The sequence below is a fragment of the Sciurus carolinensis genome, chromosome 19, assembly GCF_902686445.1.
Source record: "Sciurus carolinensis chromosome 19, mSciCar1.2, whole genome shotgun sequence".
In the NCBI taxonomy this organism is placed as follows: domain Eukaryota; kingdom Metazoa; phylum Chordata; class Mammalia; order Rodentia; family Sciuridae; genus Sciurus; species Sciurus carolinensis.
Window position 1 is genome coordinate 17,167,613 of NC_062231.1, and position 18,278 is coordinate 17,185,890.

The window sequence follows — 18,278 nt, forward strand, 5'->3', positions numbered from 1 at the left end:
GATCTAAGGCTTTGGGTCTGTTAGCCAGAATCTCTCAGGTGTGAACAACTGCCTCTTTCATAAATCAGGTCTCTAGAAACAACATTAGCTCCTTGTAAATAATTCCCTAAAGTGAGCTCACATTAACCTTAAAAGTGCAGCTGCCAGAGCCTGCATTATAGGACTTTCTGTCTCATCATTCAGTTGTCCTCCAATAGATTTCTACTAATGACCCATTAGGTGTGAGTGTCCTCCTTCAGGTATGGAAACACTTGAGAACTTCCAGCAAGAACTAATTTTGTGGCATTAACTGGTTCTCTATATTCTTTGCTGCAGAATTCTTTCAACCTTACCCTACAATTTCTCTGTTGACTATTTATGTCACCTTCCATTTCTCAATACCCTGAGGCACATTAGCATGGAACACATTTGAGACTGTTGACTTCCTGATGCTTTGTGGGCAAACCTAATCCAACTTGGAGAGGCAAACACAGGCTAGCGACCCAAGGTTTAGGTTAAACTGGGCCACCTGAAGGTGTAACTCCATAAAAGATGGTGTATGTCATAAATGCTCAAGACCCAAGTGCCAGTCATCGGAGGACAAAAATCCAGAGACCCTTGATGCTGAGAAGAAGCAACTGCTATGGCCACATACTGGGACTACCCCAAAATGAGGAAGGTTGCATAAGGACAGTATGTCTACTAAATTAAAAAGTAACTATAACTCACGTTACATATACCAACTGCCATGCCATCGCACTCTCATCCCAAGGCCTCTCACTTAGGGAGAAGGGTACACACTGGGGCCAGTGTCCAAGCGTCCTTCCCACCAATCATCCTATGGAGTAGGAAAGAGGAGTATAATACACCAAGTTCCCATTCATCATTCTGTAGTCGCAGAGGACCTTGCCCGCTTGGTCAAAGGAGAGACAGGAGGCCAGCCATAGCTGGCCAGCTAGTCAATTCTGATCCAGTTTTTCCTCCAGCAGATTCTCATCATTCTTCCTCACCCTTCTTCAACCTCAGGTTATTTACTAAAACAGATCTAAAAATATGAGCATTGGGAAGCCCACTGAAACCAGACTGGTACCCAATGCCCACCTTACCAGAGAGAAATTTCACATGTTAAGTTCATACAATCCTTCCTTGTAAAGCAAAGAACAATATTTTTAAATACAGCAATGTCACACCCTCCCCTGCAGAGGGAAGCAACTCTCCCCTTGGCTAAAACAACACAGCCGAGGTCCAAAACTGGGCACAGAGAGTCCTCCAGGGTTTCATGGGCACCCACCTCTTAAGTGTGTGTTCTTGTCACCCACCTAATCTATGCTGCAGCTTCTACTTACAGTCCCCCAAGAGCATGACTGATCTACCAATACCAGTTTTGTTAAGGGGAACCCAGGGAGGAAGGATAAAGTTCTCCTTTATATGTATATCCTTTTTATATATGATGTGTCAGAGTGTCTGAGAAGCTCCAAAGACTCATTTGCCCAATTCCACGTTCATTACACATGCAATTTCCTCCAGGAGAGGTTTCAATCCTTACATCCCGGGCTCCATTGCTCTGTGCCTGAGATAAGGCAGAACATCATGGCAGAAGAGCAGGAAAGAGGAAAGCGGCTGAGAACACCCTCCAGGAAGCAGAGAGAGCTCCCCTCAACAAATATAGTATACATATGCCCTCAGGGACCCACACCCTACCTGCCTACAGTTACCACCCAGTTAGTCCATTCAGGTGGATCCACACGCTGAGTAGGTGAAGGCTCTCATAACCGATTCTTTCACCTCCCAACTTCCCTGCATTGTCTCACACATGAGCCTTAGGGGGCACCTCCTATCCAAACCATGATAGTTGTGATTTCCTGTGCTTTGACAGAAGTTCCTCCTTAAAAATAGGAAGTGGTTGCTGATGTTCTGAGAAAAGACAAAGCAGAGATCTGTTGGATCATCCTGATTCTAGTTACTGCGGGGTGCTGGGTCCTGGCAGCTGGGTGTCTCAGTGTCAAATTCTTAAGGTGAAAGACACGTAAGGGGAAAAGTGGTCTGTAGGGAGCACTCCAGGTGGAGCAGCGGGGAGACTCAAGATCTTTGCTTGAGTTGTCATTTTTCATAGGGATTCCTCACTCTGAGTATCTCTCAGTTCAAACTTTGGATGACTGAACTCTGTTTTCATATAGAGAGGTATTTCCTATTAATTCTAGCTCAGCTCAGGCTTACACAGGCTCTTGCCTTTTACCTGCCGCACTAGCTGTCTAGCTAAACAATGGGCTAAGATGGTGAAGTGACTGTCCCTGAAATGAGCTGATGCTTCCTAGCCATCCCTCGCCATTCCCTGAGAGCAGCCTTTCACACGGCTGGTTCCAGAGGACTGTTTAGAGAGGAGCTCAGTGCTGGCCAGGGACACAGCAGGCAACAGACAGGAGGTGGCTTCTGATGTAAATGTGGATAGACAGAACCACACAGCAGGAACCAGACCTCAACAACCAGTGTGTCTGTCCCAGCAAGGGGTCACAAATGACCTCAGCAAAAGCCTCACACGGGGGGGCCTTTCTCCCCACTGTCTTTAGAAGCAAGAAGAAGGTTCTTACTAAGCATTCTAGAAGAGAAAATAAGGATTTTTGATTTAAAATATCAGTGCACGTATGTGAATATGTGCACATGTATAGAATGGTGAGTGCCATCTATCAATGTCAACTGTGACTGGCCTTCATCATGTTCTGAATGCAGATCAAACAGTGGGCAGTGGGGGGTTGGGGTTGTGACTCAGTGGTGGAGCACATGCCTAGCATGTTTGGGGCACTGGGTTTAATCCTCAGCGCCATAAAAACAAAGTAAGTAAGGGTGTTGTGTCCATCTACAACTAAAAAAAAAAAAAAAATGGACAAAAAGTGGTACTTGGAAAATCCAAAACAAAAAAACTACAAGTATGTGTCTATTTAAATGACAAAACACAATGAGAGAGAAGGCACAGTGTATCTACATGGTCTTCTAATGTTCAGGAAGTTCAAAATAACTTTCAAACCTACCCTTACCTTTTCTATTCCCTCAAAGGAGTGTCATTTTTTGTCACTCTATTACAACATGTATTTCGTAGTTTTCCTGCATATAGTTGCTTCTCCCCTAATTCTCCCCAAGGACCAGCCCTGAAATTTCCATTCCAAAATACTCTTAACATTCTACCCCTATTTATAAACTCCTGTTCACTCTCCACAGTTTTGAGAATCACATTGGATGGCACCATTGCCTCCGCAGTAGATTATAGCCCCCCAAAACCAGAGGGTGGTGGAATTGCAACACAGAGATGACCAGCATAATTCAACGTGTGCAGGAGGGGTTCTTTCAGCTCAGGAAAGGGTAACAGGTATCGCAGCCTGCAAGCTGTACTATTTAAAATTACCCTGACCCATCGCACTGTAAAAAGGTGACCCTTGCCAGAAGTTTAACTTGGAAGTGAAAAGTTGGACTTCATGCTGCTTTGAAACTTGCTCATAAAATGAGGTCTTATTCATTTCTATTATCACACACTCACATCTGCAAGAGTCAAAAATCACGTGAGTGCACATCTATCTTCTTTATGTGCCACATGTTGCAAACACTGCCTGTCACTTTTTCAAATATGACATAATTTCTTAACTGGGTTGTCCTCTTTGTCTATTGATTTCAGTGTGCTTGTTCCATTTCCTGTGGCTTTCAAGGGGACTTCCTCCTCTGAGTGCCCCTTCCTTTTCACTTTGTGGTACGAGTATGGCATGTTTGATGCTATTTGATGTTTAAATAAAACCTACACTGATCACTAGCCTGTGAGTTCCAAATGAGAAAGAACCGTCAATTTTCACCCCTGCAGGACAGTCCTGAACTAAGAAGTAGGAGCAGAGTGGATGTTTTAGAATTTTTAGTTCAGTTGCTGAAAGATCATGAGAAAATTTTTAATCAAATAGTACAAAAACAAACTAATATATTACTCCCTAAGAAAGCTCCTTTCTGTATGGCATTTGGCCAATTTAACCAAAGGTATGAACAGGGACAAAATATCGACAAAGTCAAACATATTCTGTTTCCCTAACTACTCTTTACTTTTGATTTTTTTTTTTTTTTTTTTTTTTTTTTTTTTGGTACCAGGGATTGAACCCAGGGTTGCTTAACCCCTGAGTCACATCCCCAGTCCTTTTTTATTTTGAGACACGGTTGGTCTCTGGATTACAAGTGAACCCCACCATGCCTGGCCTTTTAGATTAATCTTAACTAAAGCTATTTGTTTTCTCACAACGACAACACAGGTATCAAGGGTCATTTGCTGGAACTCAAACTAAATCACAAATGGCACGTGGATTTCAAATTCCTTCCAGTTCTGACTTATTGGCAGTAGGTTGTTTTAAGACTGTGATGAGAAGCATTTCAAGACTACACCTGTGTTCTGGGGAAGTATACCATGACTGATCAGCCATGCTGGACATGGATGTGGACGGAGCAATGTTTACCTACCTGCTGGATCTGTGCGATCCCTCTATTTGTCTTAGGCAGGTTGACATTGTGTTTACGTTTTGGGGCGCTCTCACTTATATGTGGAAAATGAAAAGATCTTGATCTCTTTTCCTGTTTTCTCAAGAAATACCTCTGAGAAACATCCAAAACTGCCTGCCATCTTGCTGTTTCTGGTTCCAGGGCCAAAGCCTAGTTCCAGCCCTGGCTTTTTAAGGTCTTGGATGCAGACCGTGGGGTTGATACACCACAAGGCCCTCCTGAGCCTTGCCTTCCTCTTTGATCCTCGGTAGTGCCTTTCTGATCTCCTGCTTCCTTAATCTTGGCAGACCCCATTTTCTTGGGATGGGAATTAATTTTTTCCCAAAGGCTCTCAAAGTAGAAATCAAGGAAATATTTATAGGATATCCTCTGTGGGAAGAAAGTATTTACACAGATTTTTTTTTTTTTTTAAGTATGCTTGGCTTCCACTGGTATTTTTCCAGCACAGTCATTTAAAAATGTGGGGTTTTATGCTGCATTCTGGCTCTGTTGGATCAGTTTGGGGGCAGCACACATGCAATGATTTTTTTTTTTTTAAACAAATTCTTCAATGGATTCATGGACACCACTTTGAGAACCACCTAAAGACTTAGTGCTGGTTCAGAAATTGGCCACTACAGTGTTACTTCTATCATTTTATGGAATGATGCTCCAAAGAAAACCAGAGGACCCTGCTCTTTAAGGTCTGCAACACACCCGGCTCTGTGGATGCTGTGCTGGGAGACACCCTTCTCCCTTGAGCCCGCCACTGTTCTGCAGCAATCTTTTCTGACCCTCTGTTGCTCAGGAGGATGCAGCAGATCATGGTCACCTTTTTTTGCTTCAGCTGTTTTCTTTGTCCTCTTCTCATTATCTTCCCATCCAAATAAACACAGAGCGCACACAGAGGAAGACCTCTGAGAACTCTGATCCCCTCCCCTGTGTGCCAAGTGTGACATTCCCTCTGCAGGGTCGAGTTGTGCAGGGCTGGCTTTCCTGCCCAGGTGGAAGAAATAGACAGTCCTGCACTTCTTAGTGACAGGGATGCAACCCGAAAAACACAGCGTGCAAGCTCATCACAGAGTCAACTGACACAAACTAAGACAGCCACCGTGTCATAGGTGATGTGATCTTATGACCACAATGTTATGTGGTACACGGCTGTATGGGCTTATCAAGAAATTTTTCCAGACAACTGGCTAAAAAGTTGTGGATAGAGCATCTGTAGTTTCTTAGCTTCTGCCAGGTAGCCTGTATCTGCCCTCCTTAAAAAGCAGACATTTTCCCTAGGGAGTTTCCATAACTCCCTATCTGGATAAACCCACAAGCCAAGCCTTGGCTTTCCACAGAAAACAACCCAGTCCTTCAGTAGTGTCAAGATATACTAAAGGCACAGTGCCACAACACACCAGATCTGCCAGCTTCCACTGTGATGCTACTTTACCAGTTTCAGTGTCTTATTACATCACTATAGTCACCTACAGGTGATCCAGAAAATTGGTCTCATTCTCCTAAGGCTCAAGTTCACACTTCCATCTCTGGTCCTGTTGTGAGATTGTGAGATCCCCATTCTAGAAGTCAAAGGTTACCAGTGACCAAAAAAAAAAAAAAAAAAAAAAAAAAAAAAAAAAAAAATGGCCATGATGTCTTTCATCCTCCTGAGCAATAGCAAAATTGAACTTCCTGGGGATTGACAATTAGCAAGAAAATAAGAACCATGCTCATTCTTTCTGCTGTGCTGATGAACTCAACCAATGAGAACTACCCTACCATATACAAAGTGAATTCAATCTTCTGAAACAGTAAAGTTATGAGCAAACTCACGGCCTAACCTTGATTTTCTCTGTTGAAATGGGATGTAGATTGCTAACTTGGCAAAAAAAAAAAAAGCCTTTCCTGTAATCTCTTTGTTTCACTTGGCAATTGGCCTGTTTCCACAGTTTAAATTTGTATCATGTACACAGAGTGATATTTTTTAATTGATCGCTCATGCTTCTCTAGCCATATGCCTATCATTAGGGTGTGTGAATTTTCATATAATAATTCACTGCTCCCATTTGGCAATTCAGTACCTTTAATTGTGCCAGTCAACCATATAAAACACATAATCTATGGAGAGTATACAAAAAAAAATGTGTTTTCTAAAACTCTGAGGGGAAAAGCATGCTGCTTGAAAACAGGTTTGTGTTTTCCATAGCTCAGTTACATCAGCACCAATGTCTTCTGGAAGAACTGGAACTAGTGAGTACAATTCCTGGAATGTTTTTTATCATTTTCTGCTTTATATATGTAACCTTATTGAAAAGATCCATAGTCACATCTAGAAATGAAATAAGAGGCATATATTGTCAAATGATCACTACAAACTCACTGTGATTCCCCACTTTTATATTCCTGAAGAATTAATGTGCACTATGAAACTAATGTCTTTAACTTGTTTTATGGTGTGTATTTTGTTCTAGTAACAAATAATTATCTCTATAGACTTTGATGATGGCCATCACTCCCTCCAGAAAGTTCAGTGGTTATCAACCTACCGGCATATGTGTGCCTGTGTGTTGTTGTTGTTGTTTTTCATTCTCTGTTACATTTCCCTATCCTAATCCATAGCCTGTAATTTCCTTGACCCAGGGATAGAGGAAATAAAATGAATTTCAAGGTGGCTTCACAGACAATAAATATGCATTATGAGTTTGAAACATACTGTTGGAAACTTGCTATGCTCATTGAGCATGTATTTTAGAAAAACTTCTAAGACATTCTAGGACTGAAACCATAATCTAGAACCATTGGCTTTCCTTAGTTTTAGAATTCTGTGTAGTTTCATGACATACTCACTTAAAAAATAAAGCACAGTCCCAACTTACAGCTTCTGAATCACACAATTTTGGTAAAAGACATCTATTCAGGTGGATAACCTGCTAAATGCCATTCGCTCACAGTAGTCAAGATGTGTATGAATCATGTCAACTTTAGGAATGCCTAGATGACAGGCATGTCAAACCTGCACCTAACATGCATTAATTGCATTAAAAATCAAGACATGAGGGCTAATTTATAGATCTATAAAGGTGTAAGTATATGGGGCCATGTACATTAACGGTATCAGTTATTAGAGCCCGCTCACTTTCTAAACTTTCACAGCTTTCATGGCTTCATCACGCCCTGTCTCTACTAGAAAATTCTCTCTGGCCTCACAATAAATCATTTCCTGTGATTCATGTGTATCTGGACATAGAAGTCTAGAGAGAAATAATAACCAAATTTCTCCTTTATTCAACCATCTGCCTATATTTTCTGCATGTAGAACTAGAACACTCTTAACACTATGTGTAGCTTGCATATCGGATTTCATCTGTAGCGTTGGCCTAGACAACCACCCAGGGGGGGAGGCAGGGGAGACCCACCTGGAAAACAGATACCATGGCCATCTTCTATCCCAAAGAAATATGTGTGTAAGCAGAGAAGTGTATGAATGAGTGAACAGAAAGGTGTAATTTAGATAGATCAGATCATTTTACACTGGATAATTTCCTATGGCATCGAGTAATTCTATTGTAAACACAATTAACTGGAAAAGGTTACCTCTGGTCAGTTTTCAATGGGCTGAATGTAGCAAATTTCAGCACAAATTTTAGCTTCCTGGAGTATGTGTGCCTATTCATTTAGGTTTTTCTCCTCTTGGAAATAACATTCTGCATGCATAAAACCTCCTACTTTATACAACCTATTTGCTTTTGATGCTTAACAAAAACAAACACATTTGTGAAATGCAAAGTGTGATGCGAGTTTCCACTTACCTTTTCCGCTGATTGTGCGGTGCCGAAAAAAATCGGAATGAAGGCGAGCCAAACTATGCACGTGGTATACATAGTGAATCCAATGGGCTTGGCTTCATTAAAATTTTCTGGTACACCCCGAGTCTTGATGGCATACACAGTACATGTGACCATGAGGAGGATGCTGTATCCCAAGGAGCAAATGATTTGGAGGTCTGTAATGTCACATTTGAGCACGCCCCTGGCCTGCTCAGGGTTCATGGTCTTATGTTCATCATAGTCTACGATGATGTTGGGTGGGTCAACGCCGAACCAAATGAAAACACCCAGAAGTTGCACCGATATCAAACTGGAAGTGATCGCCAGCTGTGACGTTGGGCTTATGAGCCTGGGAGCTGTCACTGATTTCTTACCCTGCTCAAAGATGCGATAAATCCGGTTGGTTTTTGTCAAAAGGGCTGCATAACTAATGCACATCCCCAAGCCCAAGAAGACACGCCGGAAAGAACACACGGCCACGTCAGGTTTAGCTATCATCAGGAAAGTGATGATGTAGCAGAGAAAGATGCCTGTCAGCAGAACATAGCTGAGTTCCCGCCCAGAGGCCCGGACAATGGGCGTGTCATTATAGCGGATGAAAGTGGCCATGACGAAGATGGTGGCGATGATCCCCAACATGGCCAGGAAGACTGGGATGACAGCCCAGGGGGAGTGCCACTCCAGTTTGATGATGGGGATGTTTTGGCAGCCCGTTCGATTTTCATTGGGCCGCTGGTCGTACGGGCAGTGCTGGCATGTCATCTCATCAAACTGGTACTGGTATCCGTCACAAGGCTCGCAGGTCCAGCAGCAGGGTGTCCCCTTCTGGGTCTTCTTCCTCTGCCCAGGCTTACAGGGCAGCGTGCACACTGAGGGCGGGATCTCCCGGACACCCTTGCCCCACTGCATGTCCTCTATCTGCAGCATGAGAAATGGAGAAGCAAAACAGGCACGTTATTCAAAAGAGAAGAAAATAACCACCATTAACAAGCAGCTATAATGGCAGCCAATATGGAGGGAGGAAGTTAAGCCGCTTGTCCCCTGCTAGTTAGAGGCACAGCCATTAGTGTCCAGCATCCTCCAGACAAACAGAGTCTGATCCAGAGCGGTCTGATTATAAGAATTTACAGAGAGAAAAACTAAAAACACAAGTGTGTCCATCCCTGACCCTCAAATAAAAATATCCTAAAAGAGAACTTTGGGCTCTAGATTTTTTTAAAAATGTTTTTATTAGTGCATTATAGTTATACATCATAGTGGGGCTCACTTTGACATAATCACGCAAGCATAGAATATAATTTGCTCTATTTCAGTCCCAGCACTTCCTCTGTCCCTCCCCTGCTCCCCTTTCTTTACTCCACTGGTCTTACTTCTATTTATTGTTTATTAATTGGTGCTTTATAGATATACATACAAGTGAGTTTCACTGTGCTATGTTCACATATGTACATAGGAAAGTTTGGTCAGATCATTCCACCATCCCTCTCCTTCCCTGTCCCTCCTTCATTCTCCCTCAATTCCTCCCTCCACTCTATCGACCTCTCTTTTTCTTTTCATGGGACACCCACACATACATGTTTTATTCCTTATTTTGCTCTGGCTTCTGCATATGAAATAAAACATTCGACCCTTGAATTTCTGGGTCGAGCTCATTTCACTTAGCATGATGCTCTCCAGTTCCACCCATTCCCCAGTAAACCCCATCCTTTCATTCTTCTTGAGGGCGCAGTAAAACTCCACTGTGTCTATGTACCACATTTTCTTTATCCACTCATTTGTTGATGAGCACCTGGACTGGCTCCATAAATGGCTCTTGCAAACTCTGCTCTACCTGTATCATGATAGGATGCTGTTTGTAGATCTCTGGGCTCTAGATTTTTAACAAGTGCCCAGAGGATTCTTGGGAGCAGATTAACTGAGAAACCCTGGAGGGCACTCTACTGCCTATCACTGGATGCTCAGCTTGAATGCCCAGTTCAACTCGAAAATAACAAAAATAATGTCAGCGAAGTGAAACTTTACTTTTTCCCTTTCTTAGATACTTTCATAAAGTAATCACTTAAAAATTATTTTAGATCATGTATCAGTACTGACCATCATCCCTAAATTCTGGCAGGCATCATTGGTCGCCATTTTCAATTGGGAACTTTAGAAATACAATGAACTTACTTGATTGTTTATCAAAGGGGAGCAATAAGGCTGGTGACTGAAGAATTAACTGCACTAGGTGTATCTCAGAGTTCAGGAAGCATTTGAGAAGAAAACAATATGGTCCAGAAACCTTCTAGGATTGGCCATCCACTTGTTTAGAGAGAAAATGTAAACTAACTCACTCTATCCTAGAGGAGGATGAAAGTGTATTTGCTTAATTTGTGTGTTGGTTTTCTAGAGGAGAATTCATAAGCAGCAGTGTTCTGAGAACTAATGGCATTAGACAAAAGGGAAAACCATTATTGAGCTAAAATCTCATTGTCATGGACATCTCTCCTCTTGGCCAGCACACCATCTGCTCTCTCTCTTTCCTGCTATCAGTTTCTCAGATTTCTTTGCTGTGTGCTTTCTGTCGAGTTGAAATTGCACTGAACTCTAGGATGCACTCAGGAGCCAGCCTGAACAGTTAGTGGACTGCTGTGGCCCTCTGGAACATACATTGGGATTACAGGGGGACTTGGTACAACCGCTTGCCAAACCCTGCTCCCAAGTTTTCTGATTTGCTGGGCCTGGGGATGGGGCCTGAGAGTGTATCTCTACCAGGATCCCAGGTGATTATTCAGTTGTAACCTCCTAGACAGAGAATTAGGTAAAGGATGAGATCACTGTATCCCTGATCGCAGAATTTCATTTCTTGACTTTTACAGAGATTATACACAGGATAGAAGTCTTTGCCTTAGGTGCAGTTGGAGTTTTCAGAACATAAGGTAGCTGGTGTTCATGGATAAAACAAGGAAAGAATATGTCAGAGAAAAAGGGGAGAGCAGAGTAAAGAGAGAGCGGTAACTGGTAAACCTGTTTGAACTCCTGGATACGGCTATGCCTGAAGCAGGAATTTCCCAAGACTATGATATAAGAGTAAATTTGCCTGTGTTGAAGCACTATGAATTTAATTCTGTTCCCTAAAACCAAGACACCTGAGCAGTATATGCACTAAGTAATTTCAATATCCACAGTCAGCAAATTATTTTACAGAATAAATTCTAATTAACAAATATGATCCCCACATATCTCATTAATTGAAATTTAATACAATTGAACCAAAAATAGAATAGTAAGCTACTGGAAAGTCTAGATTCCTTTCTAAATGCATAATTTTAAGAACTAAGGGGAAAATAAAACAATAATTTATTGCTCCTTGGAATTTCAGTGCTGTATTCATACGGGATGCATGACAGGGAGGAGTGCTTTCATTAATAACTGAATGTGAACTACACTTAAAATCAAAAGTAGCTGTTTCTAAAAAAAAGTATATGTATATATGGCTCAAGGGTTAAACCTCATAAAATATCATGACCTTCTAATGACTGAACTTAAACTTTAACCAGAGACCCAAGACTTTTCAGATGGCTCTAATGTGAACTCATTTGCCTGCACACAAAACCCAAGTGAGCGCTCATAAATCTAACTAAATATAAAGCATAATCATTTCTTTCTCAACATCATCATTTTTTGAGGCAGTAAGTCACTGGCAGCCATCCCAAATCCATAAAATTAAGGAAATAACTTGTAATAAGAGAGAAAAAGATACGCATTAACTTTACAAATGTCAAATTTCAAGAAGTAGGAACATTTAAAAATTGCCATTATTAATACAGATGTTTTCATGTGTCAAATTAAAAGGCCATACTCATGGTTACTAGGATAGATTAACTAACGAAACCAATAAATACATTTTGTTAGATAAATTGGAGGTTTCTTGTCCTTGCATTTGTGGATACTGATTTACCATATTATTAAATTGGGTCAATGGAAATAAATACAGGTCTTATGCAAATATGAAAACAAATTATCACATGAAATATTTTACAGCCAATTTCAAACACTGCCAACTCACAATTTTTTCCCTTTTGGAATTAAATAAAATGTCTGGCAATGCTGAATAGTGTTTTTTGTTTTTTTTTTCCTTTTCAACTTTTCCCAATATATATACAAGAGCTATAACCAAAAACATTACATTGACTGATTACTTGATTTGTTTTCAATTTTCATTTAAAGTAAGTTTCAACTCAGTTTCATTGTACATATTAAAGCAACAAAGTTGCCCCTTGCTTCAAATGAACAAGTCTAATTTATTCACTTTGCTAATGAAAATCATCATTGAAAGTATAATCTGAGTTCCATGAAGGTAGCATCTAACCTTTCAAAGTTCCAGTAAGAGAGAATTTTTTTAAATCCATGTGCTGTGATTTCTATGCATCCATACCCATCCTCACAGATACAGTATCATTTTTTGTAAGAAGAAACAATTAGCAGCAAGTGCCCATAGGCAGCTATCCCAGGGAGGGTAAGCACTAGGAGTTGTGAAAAATCAAATAGAAAGTCCATTTACTTTGCTGGAAAGGTGGTGGGAATGTAAATTTCAAGGTTCCTCTGAACTCTGCAACCAGACTTGTGTTTCAGTTAGCTGGAAAGCCAATTTTAAGGTTCTGGCAGATCAGAATAAAGCTTGCTATGTTTATCATCTTCATTAGGAGATACAGGTTTAAATCTCTAGATGGGGATATATTTTCCTCATGGGTAACCAAAGTTGACAGTTCTTTGATCCTGATCTGCTGAGTGGCTGGCTCACAGGGAAGGACTGTTGAGACGTTACTGTTCTGACAGGGAAAGAGCTGTACTTCTGGAAACATCAATTAACCTAAAAGGTGGCATGAAGATTGTATGGATGATTAGATCAAAGTTTGGGCAAGAGCAAATTATTTAGCTATGGAATCCTGGGAAAGTGTTCTTCAATCTTAAAAAAGAGACACAAAGAAGAAAAAAAAAGTTATGGTGGACCAGGGATTTTGCTCATGCTTTCCTATCATGTGTGAGGCCCTCTGTCAATCCTCAACAGAGAGAGGGAAGGAGGGAAAGAGGGAGGGAGGGAGGGAGGGAGGGAAGGAAAGAAGGAAGGAAGGAAGGAAGGAAGGAAGGAAGGAAGGAAGGAAGGAAGGGAGGGAAGGACAAATTCTTGCCTGCATAGTGGGTAAGTATAGAAGTAAAGCAAGGTCTAGAATATCATGTGCTCAGAAACACTTGCCTCTGACTCTTGAGAAAGTCCAGCAAAGTCAGTAATGAAATACTGGACTCAGAGCATCAGCACCAAGTCCACTGTTTCTGGCTCAGACAGAAAAAAAATGAAAAATCAAGTGTCAGCTAAAAATTCCCTAGCAAACATGTGAGAGGGGAAAATTGAGGCCTAGCTCTCATAGAGAAAGAGCTACTCCAGAGGGAACGTGCAAAACCTTATAATTGCTAGAATTTTAAAATAAAACCAAATTAGTTGCTGTCACACTGCCAAACACAAAAATCAGAGGAAGAATTTTTATAATCACTTTTTGGTGCTTCCATTTTTATCTAGAAGAGATCTGTTCCTTTTCTCACATAGATATTGTGTTACTCCAAGGATAATTTTCTTGGTGAAATTCCACTTGCATGTTTCCAATGATTTACTCCACAGACCAAGCTGACTAGAGCCTGAATTATACAATTCTCTGCAATATAATCTTTACTTATTAGATCCTTAATAGAATGAGTTAATTTATAAAAAGAGAAATCTTATTAAAATGCCATTTGTTCATTAAAATACATGTATCATACCCATTTTATGGGGAGGGGAAGCTTTTTATAAAAAACACACAGCAATGTTGGATTTTCGACATTAGGAAAGAACCAGTTTCTATTCTGATGAGGACTGGGTAAGTCGGAAGAGCTATCAAAAGCTCTTAGGTTGGATTCGGGCAGATGGATGCGAGGGAGTTGGGCAGCAAACTCGCGCATGCGTGGCGGAACATCAGGCAGCCCAAGCGCGCCAAAGAACAACCAATCATGCTGACAGATGAACCCTGATGGCCCCTTGCACCCACCTGTCACTCAGCAGGACCCCCGGCCAATTCCGAACTATAAAGGCCCCGGGCAGCCAGAGCCACGCGCGAATTCCCCAGCCCTCTACCCCGGCCTTTCACCCAGGAGGACTGGTGAATTTTGCCCAGGACCAAACCTCAATAAAGCCTTGTTCAGCCGCTTTTGGTCTGACTCTTGTGGCCACCTGCATCCAACCTACAAAAGCTTCATAGAAATTCTGAAGCAACTATGTCTTTTTAACCCAGTCTGTAGTTTCATTTTTTTAATTTTTAAAATTGTGGTGGTTCTGGGGGTGGAACCCAGAGCCTGGCCCCTGCTGGACAAGTGCTTTACCTTTGCACTACACCCCGGCCCTCGGCCCCTGCTTCTTAAACATCAGGCAGCATGACGAGCTGGGAACAGAACCTTAGGACTTACTGATTACAACAGGAAACTTCGTTCACTGAGATTATGCTCATTCAAAATATGTAATTATAGCCATCATCCCCCTCCTTTTTTCCCCAATATATCGTAGGAAGAAAATAGTGTATACAATAATGTGCAAATGACCCCCAGTATTGAAGGAGGGATTTAGAACTTCATCTGTCTGCAACCCCAACACACACTCAGGATCTGAGATGGGTATTTGGTGATGCAATTGAGTCTCCACTCTGAATGAAGCCAGGGGCTTCTACCTTGCTTGTATATTTGAATCAATCAGGATCTTCTAAAACTTCCAAACTCTGGACCACACCCAATCCAATCAAATAACAATGCAGGGGGTGTGTGTGTGTGTGTGTGAAATAGGTACAGCTGTGTTTTTTCTTTTCCCCAGGTGACTGCAAATCAAATTTGTGGACCACTGAACTAAGCTGTCCTTCAGGCTGGCATGCAGAAGGAAATCTTTGTGCTGTTCTAGGAACTCAGTGACTACAAAAGTACATATCTGATCCTCTTTTTTGGATCTTGTGATTACCATCTCTCATTGGAAGTCAGAATGGGCGACCTAAAATACTTCTTTATACTCTAATAACAGTTTTGTGGAAACATAGAACAATAGAGGAATTATACATTGGCATAGTCAGGAAGATCTCTGGATCTAAGTTTCATTATCGTCATTGGTCAAACAACTTAAAATGCCTTCAGAAACTGGGCACAGGAAGTAAACAAATGAAGTGGGCAGGGGCAGGAACCACTGCTTCCACCTAAAACATTCAAGGTAAAAGAAATACAGGCCTATTAAATTATACGTCAAGAAAACACAAGCAATTACTGTCTTCATGTTGGCCATCTCCTCAATAATAAGGAGCAATGGGGTGCATACTGATTTTAAATTTGCAGAATTCAAAGCTCCCAGATAAACTGATCAGTGGGCCCCACAAATCACTGTAGGTCTTCTATGACAGCTTTCTACACCCCAAAATAAAAGGTGCCAACTTTACTTGGTTTCACAACTTCCTTTACACATCTTTTTCCTTTTCAGAAGAATCAGGACAGTCTTATGTGCCATCTCTAGACTTTTTATAACCTTTATGGTGCTGTGGCTTAAATATGGTTTGCTCCCTCCAAAACTCTTGGTGAAATTTAATCCCCAATGTAGGACATTAAGAAATGTGCACGGGTGGGACCCTTATGGAGTGATTTGGCCTCTTCTACTACAAATGGATTAATTCATCTATGGGATTAATGTGTCACATTGTCAAGGATCAGAGGGGTAGCAGGACATCTCCTGTGAAACCCAGTAGGTTTGGTTCCGTCTCTGGTGAGTTCCTCCCTGTCTCTCGTCATGTCATAATGCTCAAGGCTGCCTTGTGACTCTGCCAGCAAGGTCATCACCACATGAAGCTCCTTGACCTGACACCAGAACCATGAGGCAAAATAAACCTTCCTTAATAGCTTCTCCAAGCTGTGGAATTGTATCATTAACTCAGAGTATGGATTAAACCAATGCCAAGAGAGCGTACCTACTACCAGTCAGCTTTGGGTAAGACGAAACTGCTGAGAGGAGCCATCTCTTTATAAACAATTTACATGCTGACTACCCTTGATTTCTTAGTTCTTCCTTTTCTGGGGACACAGTTCCTTAAAAGAGGCTTACCAATCAAAGATGGGTATTGAATCATGTTCAAGTGAATCATGTTTCAATGATATAATTACTAAATATCATTGAAAATAAGGTTTTTAAAAACACTGAATTTAAAGATAATGTAATCATGTAAATATAATTCACAAAAATACATGAAATTCAACTTGTTCAAAATTGGATTTGTGGTTCACACAGGGACTGGGAAACTATAGCCTATGGATTAGATTCAGCCCACTTCCTGTTCTGGACAATATGTTTTTTTTTAAGAACACCAAGCTCCATATTGTCTAAGGCTACATTTGTTCTAGAACTAAGCAATTGGGAATACACAACCTAAAAAGCCTAAAATATTTACTACCTGGACCTTCACAGAAACAAAAAATCAGCTGATTTGAATCAAATGAAAACAAAAATCCAGATTCCTAGTGCACCACAGCCTTATCCACCCATGATCCATAGTTAGGTGCATCTTTAACACCTCCTGTTCCGTTAGCCTCCTCAGATCTAAATGACCAACAATTCTTGTCAGTTTTATTTCATGCACCCACTTACATTATTTCATCCAAAAACTATGGTGTAGTGGACCCTGTTTTAGTTACAGATATAAAATGAGTGCATTTGAGATCTGAAGCTTCATTTGCGAAAGTTTTTTACAGAGTTTCCTCACCTCTCACCCCTGCTGACCACCTCCTAAGCTCAAGAACCAGAATGATCTTTTCAATGCACCTGTATAACCATGTCACCCTGTCTTCTTAACCTCTTCAATGATTTGTATTGCTCTTAAAGCTACTAGATGGTCCTGCATAATGGGGCAGGGATAACCAAGAACCAGCATCACTTGCCTAAATCTGTCTGAGTTCTGTGAAGCTTCTGGAAGTCCATATCTCTTCAGCTCTTCAGATTGCTACTCAGGAAGTCCTCAGACCCACCAGATTGGGTCTCACTCTTATAAACTTGCAGAGATCCCTCTTCACACCACTTAACCCAACTTCTCATTACGCAAATATGCGACTTGATTTAAGTCAAGCTCCTGGGCCAATGTGTAAGCTCTGTGAGATCGCAGCCTTCACCACTTACCCACCATGGAAACGCAACATCTGGAAAGGGCATCCACAGCATCGCTGCAGCCCCTGGATAAAGGATGCTATGAGGAAGAGAACAGACTGACCGCTCCTTGAGAAGTAACTTTTCTGCAGTCAAAATTTGAAGTTGAAAGTAGAAATGTGATTGTCAGAAGCTGGAGAAAGGAGTGGGGAGGAAAGGACAGAGAAAGTTTGATCAAGTGGTACTAAAATGCAATCTGATAGTAGCAAGAATCTCTGATGTGCTATGGTACCATATGGTGACTATAAATAACAGAAATGTTCTATACATTTGAAAAAGCTAGAAGTAAGGAGTGTGAGAGTTTTTATCAAAGGAAATGGTAAATGTTAAGATATATATATATATATGTATTATCGTTTGGATATAAGGTGTCCCACAGAAGCTCCTAAGTTAATGCAGGAATATTCAAAAGTGAAGTGATTAGATTATAAGAACTATATCTGAGTTGAATGGACTAACAGGATGGTTAAGTGTAGGCAGGTGGGTGTGGCTGGAGGAGGTGGGTCACTGGGGCCATGCCTTGGAAGGGTACATGTTACCTGGGGTCCCTCCCCGTTGCCTCTCTGCTTCCAGCTGCCATGAGAGCAGCAGCTTTCCTCTGTACACCCTTCTGCCATGATGTTCTCCCTCAGTTTGGGCCCCGAGCTATGGGCTTGACTGACCATAGACCAAACCTCTGAAACCCCAAGCCAAAATAAACTTTTCCTCCTCTAAGATGTTCTTGACAGGTATTTTGGTCACAGAGATAAAAA

At 41.3% G+C, this 18,278-nt stretch overlaps 1 protein-coding gene across 4 annotated transcripts in view; it reads right to left on the reverse strand.

The window, feature by feature from the left end:
- Grm7 (glutamate metabotropic receptor 7) overlaps positions 1-18,278 on the reverse strand; it is a 902,155-nt gene that overhangs the window by 144,251 nt on the left and 739,626 nt on the right. For all 4 annotated transcript variants that reach the window (XR_007106295.1, XM_047535033.1, XM_047535032.1 and 1 more), the window contains exon 8: positions 8,280-9,215. Coding sequence is in view for 3 of the 4 variants with exons in the window: in XM_047535033.1 (XP_047390989.1) it covers positions 8,280-9,215 (936 nt within the window). In the remaining variant the exon portion in view is untranslated. The remainder of the gene's footprint in view (positions 1-8,279; positions 9,216-18,278) is intronic.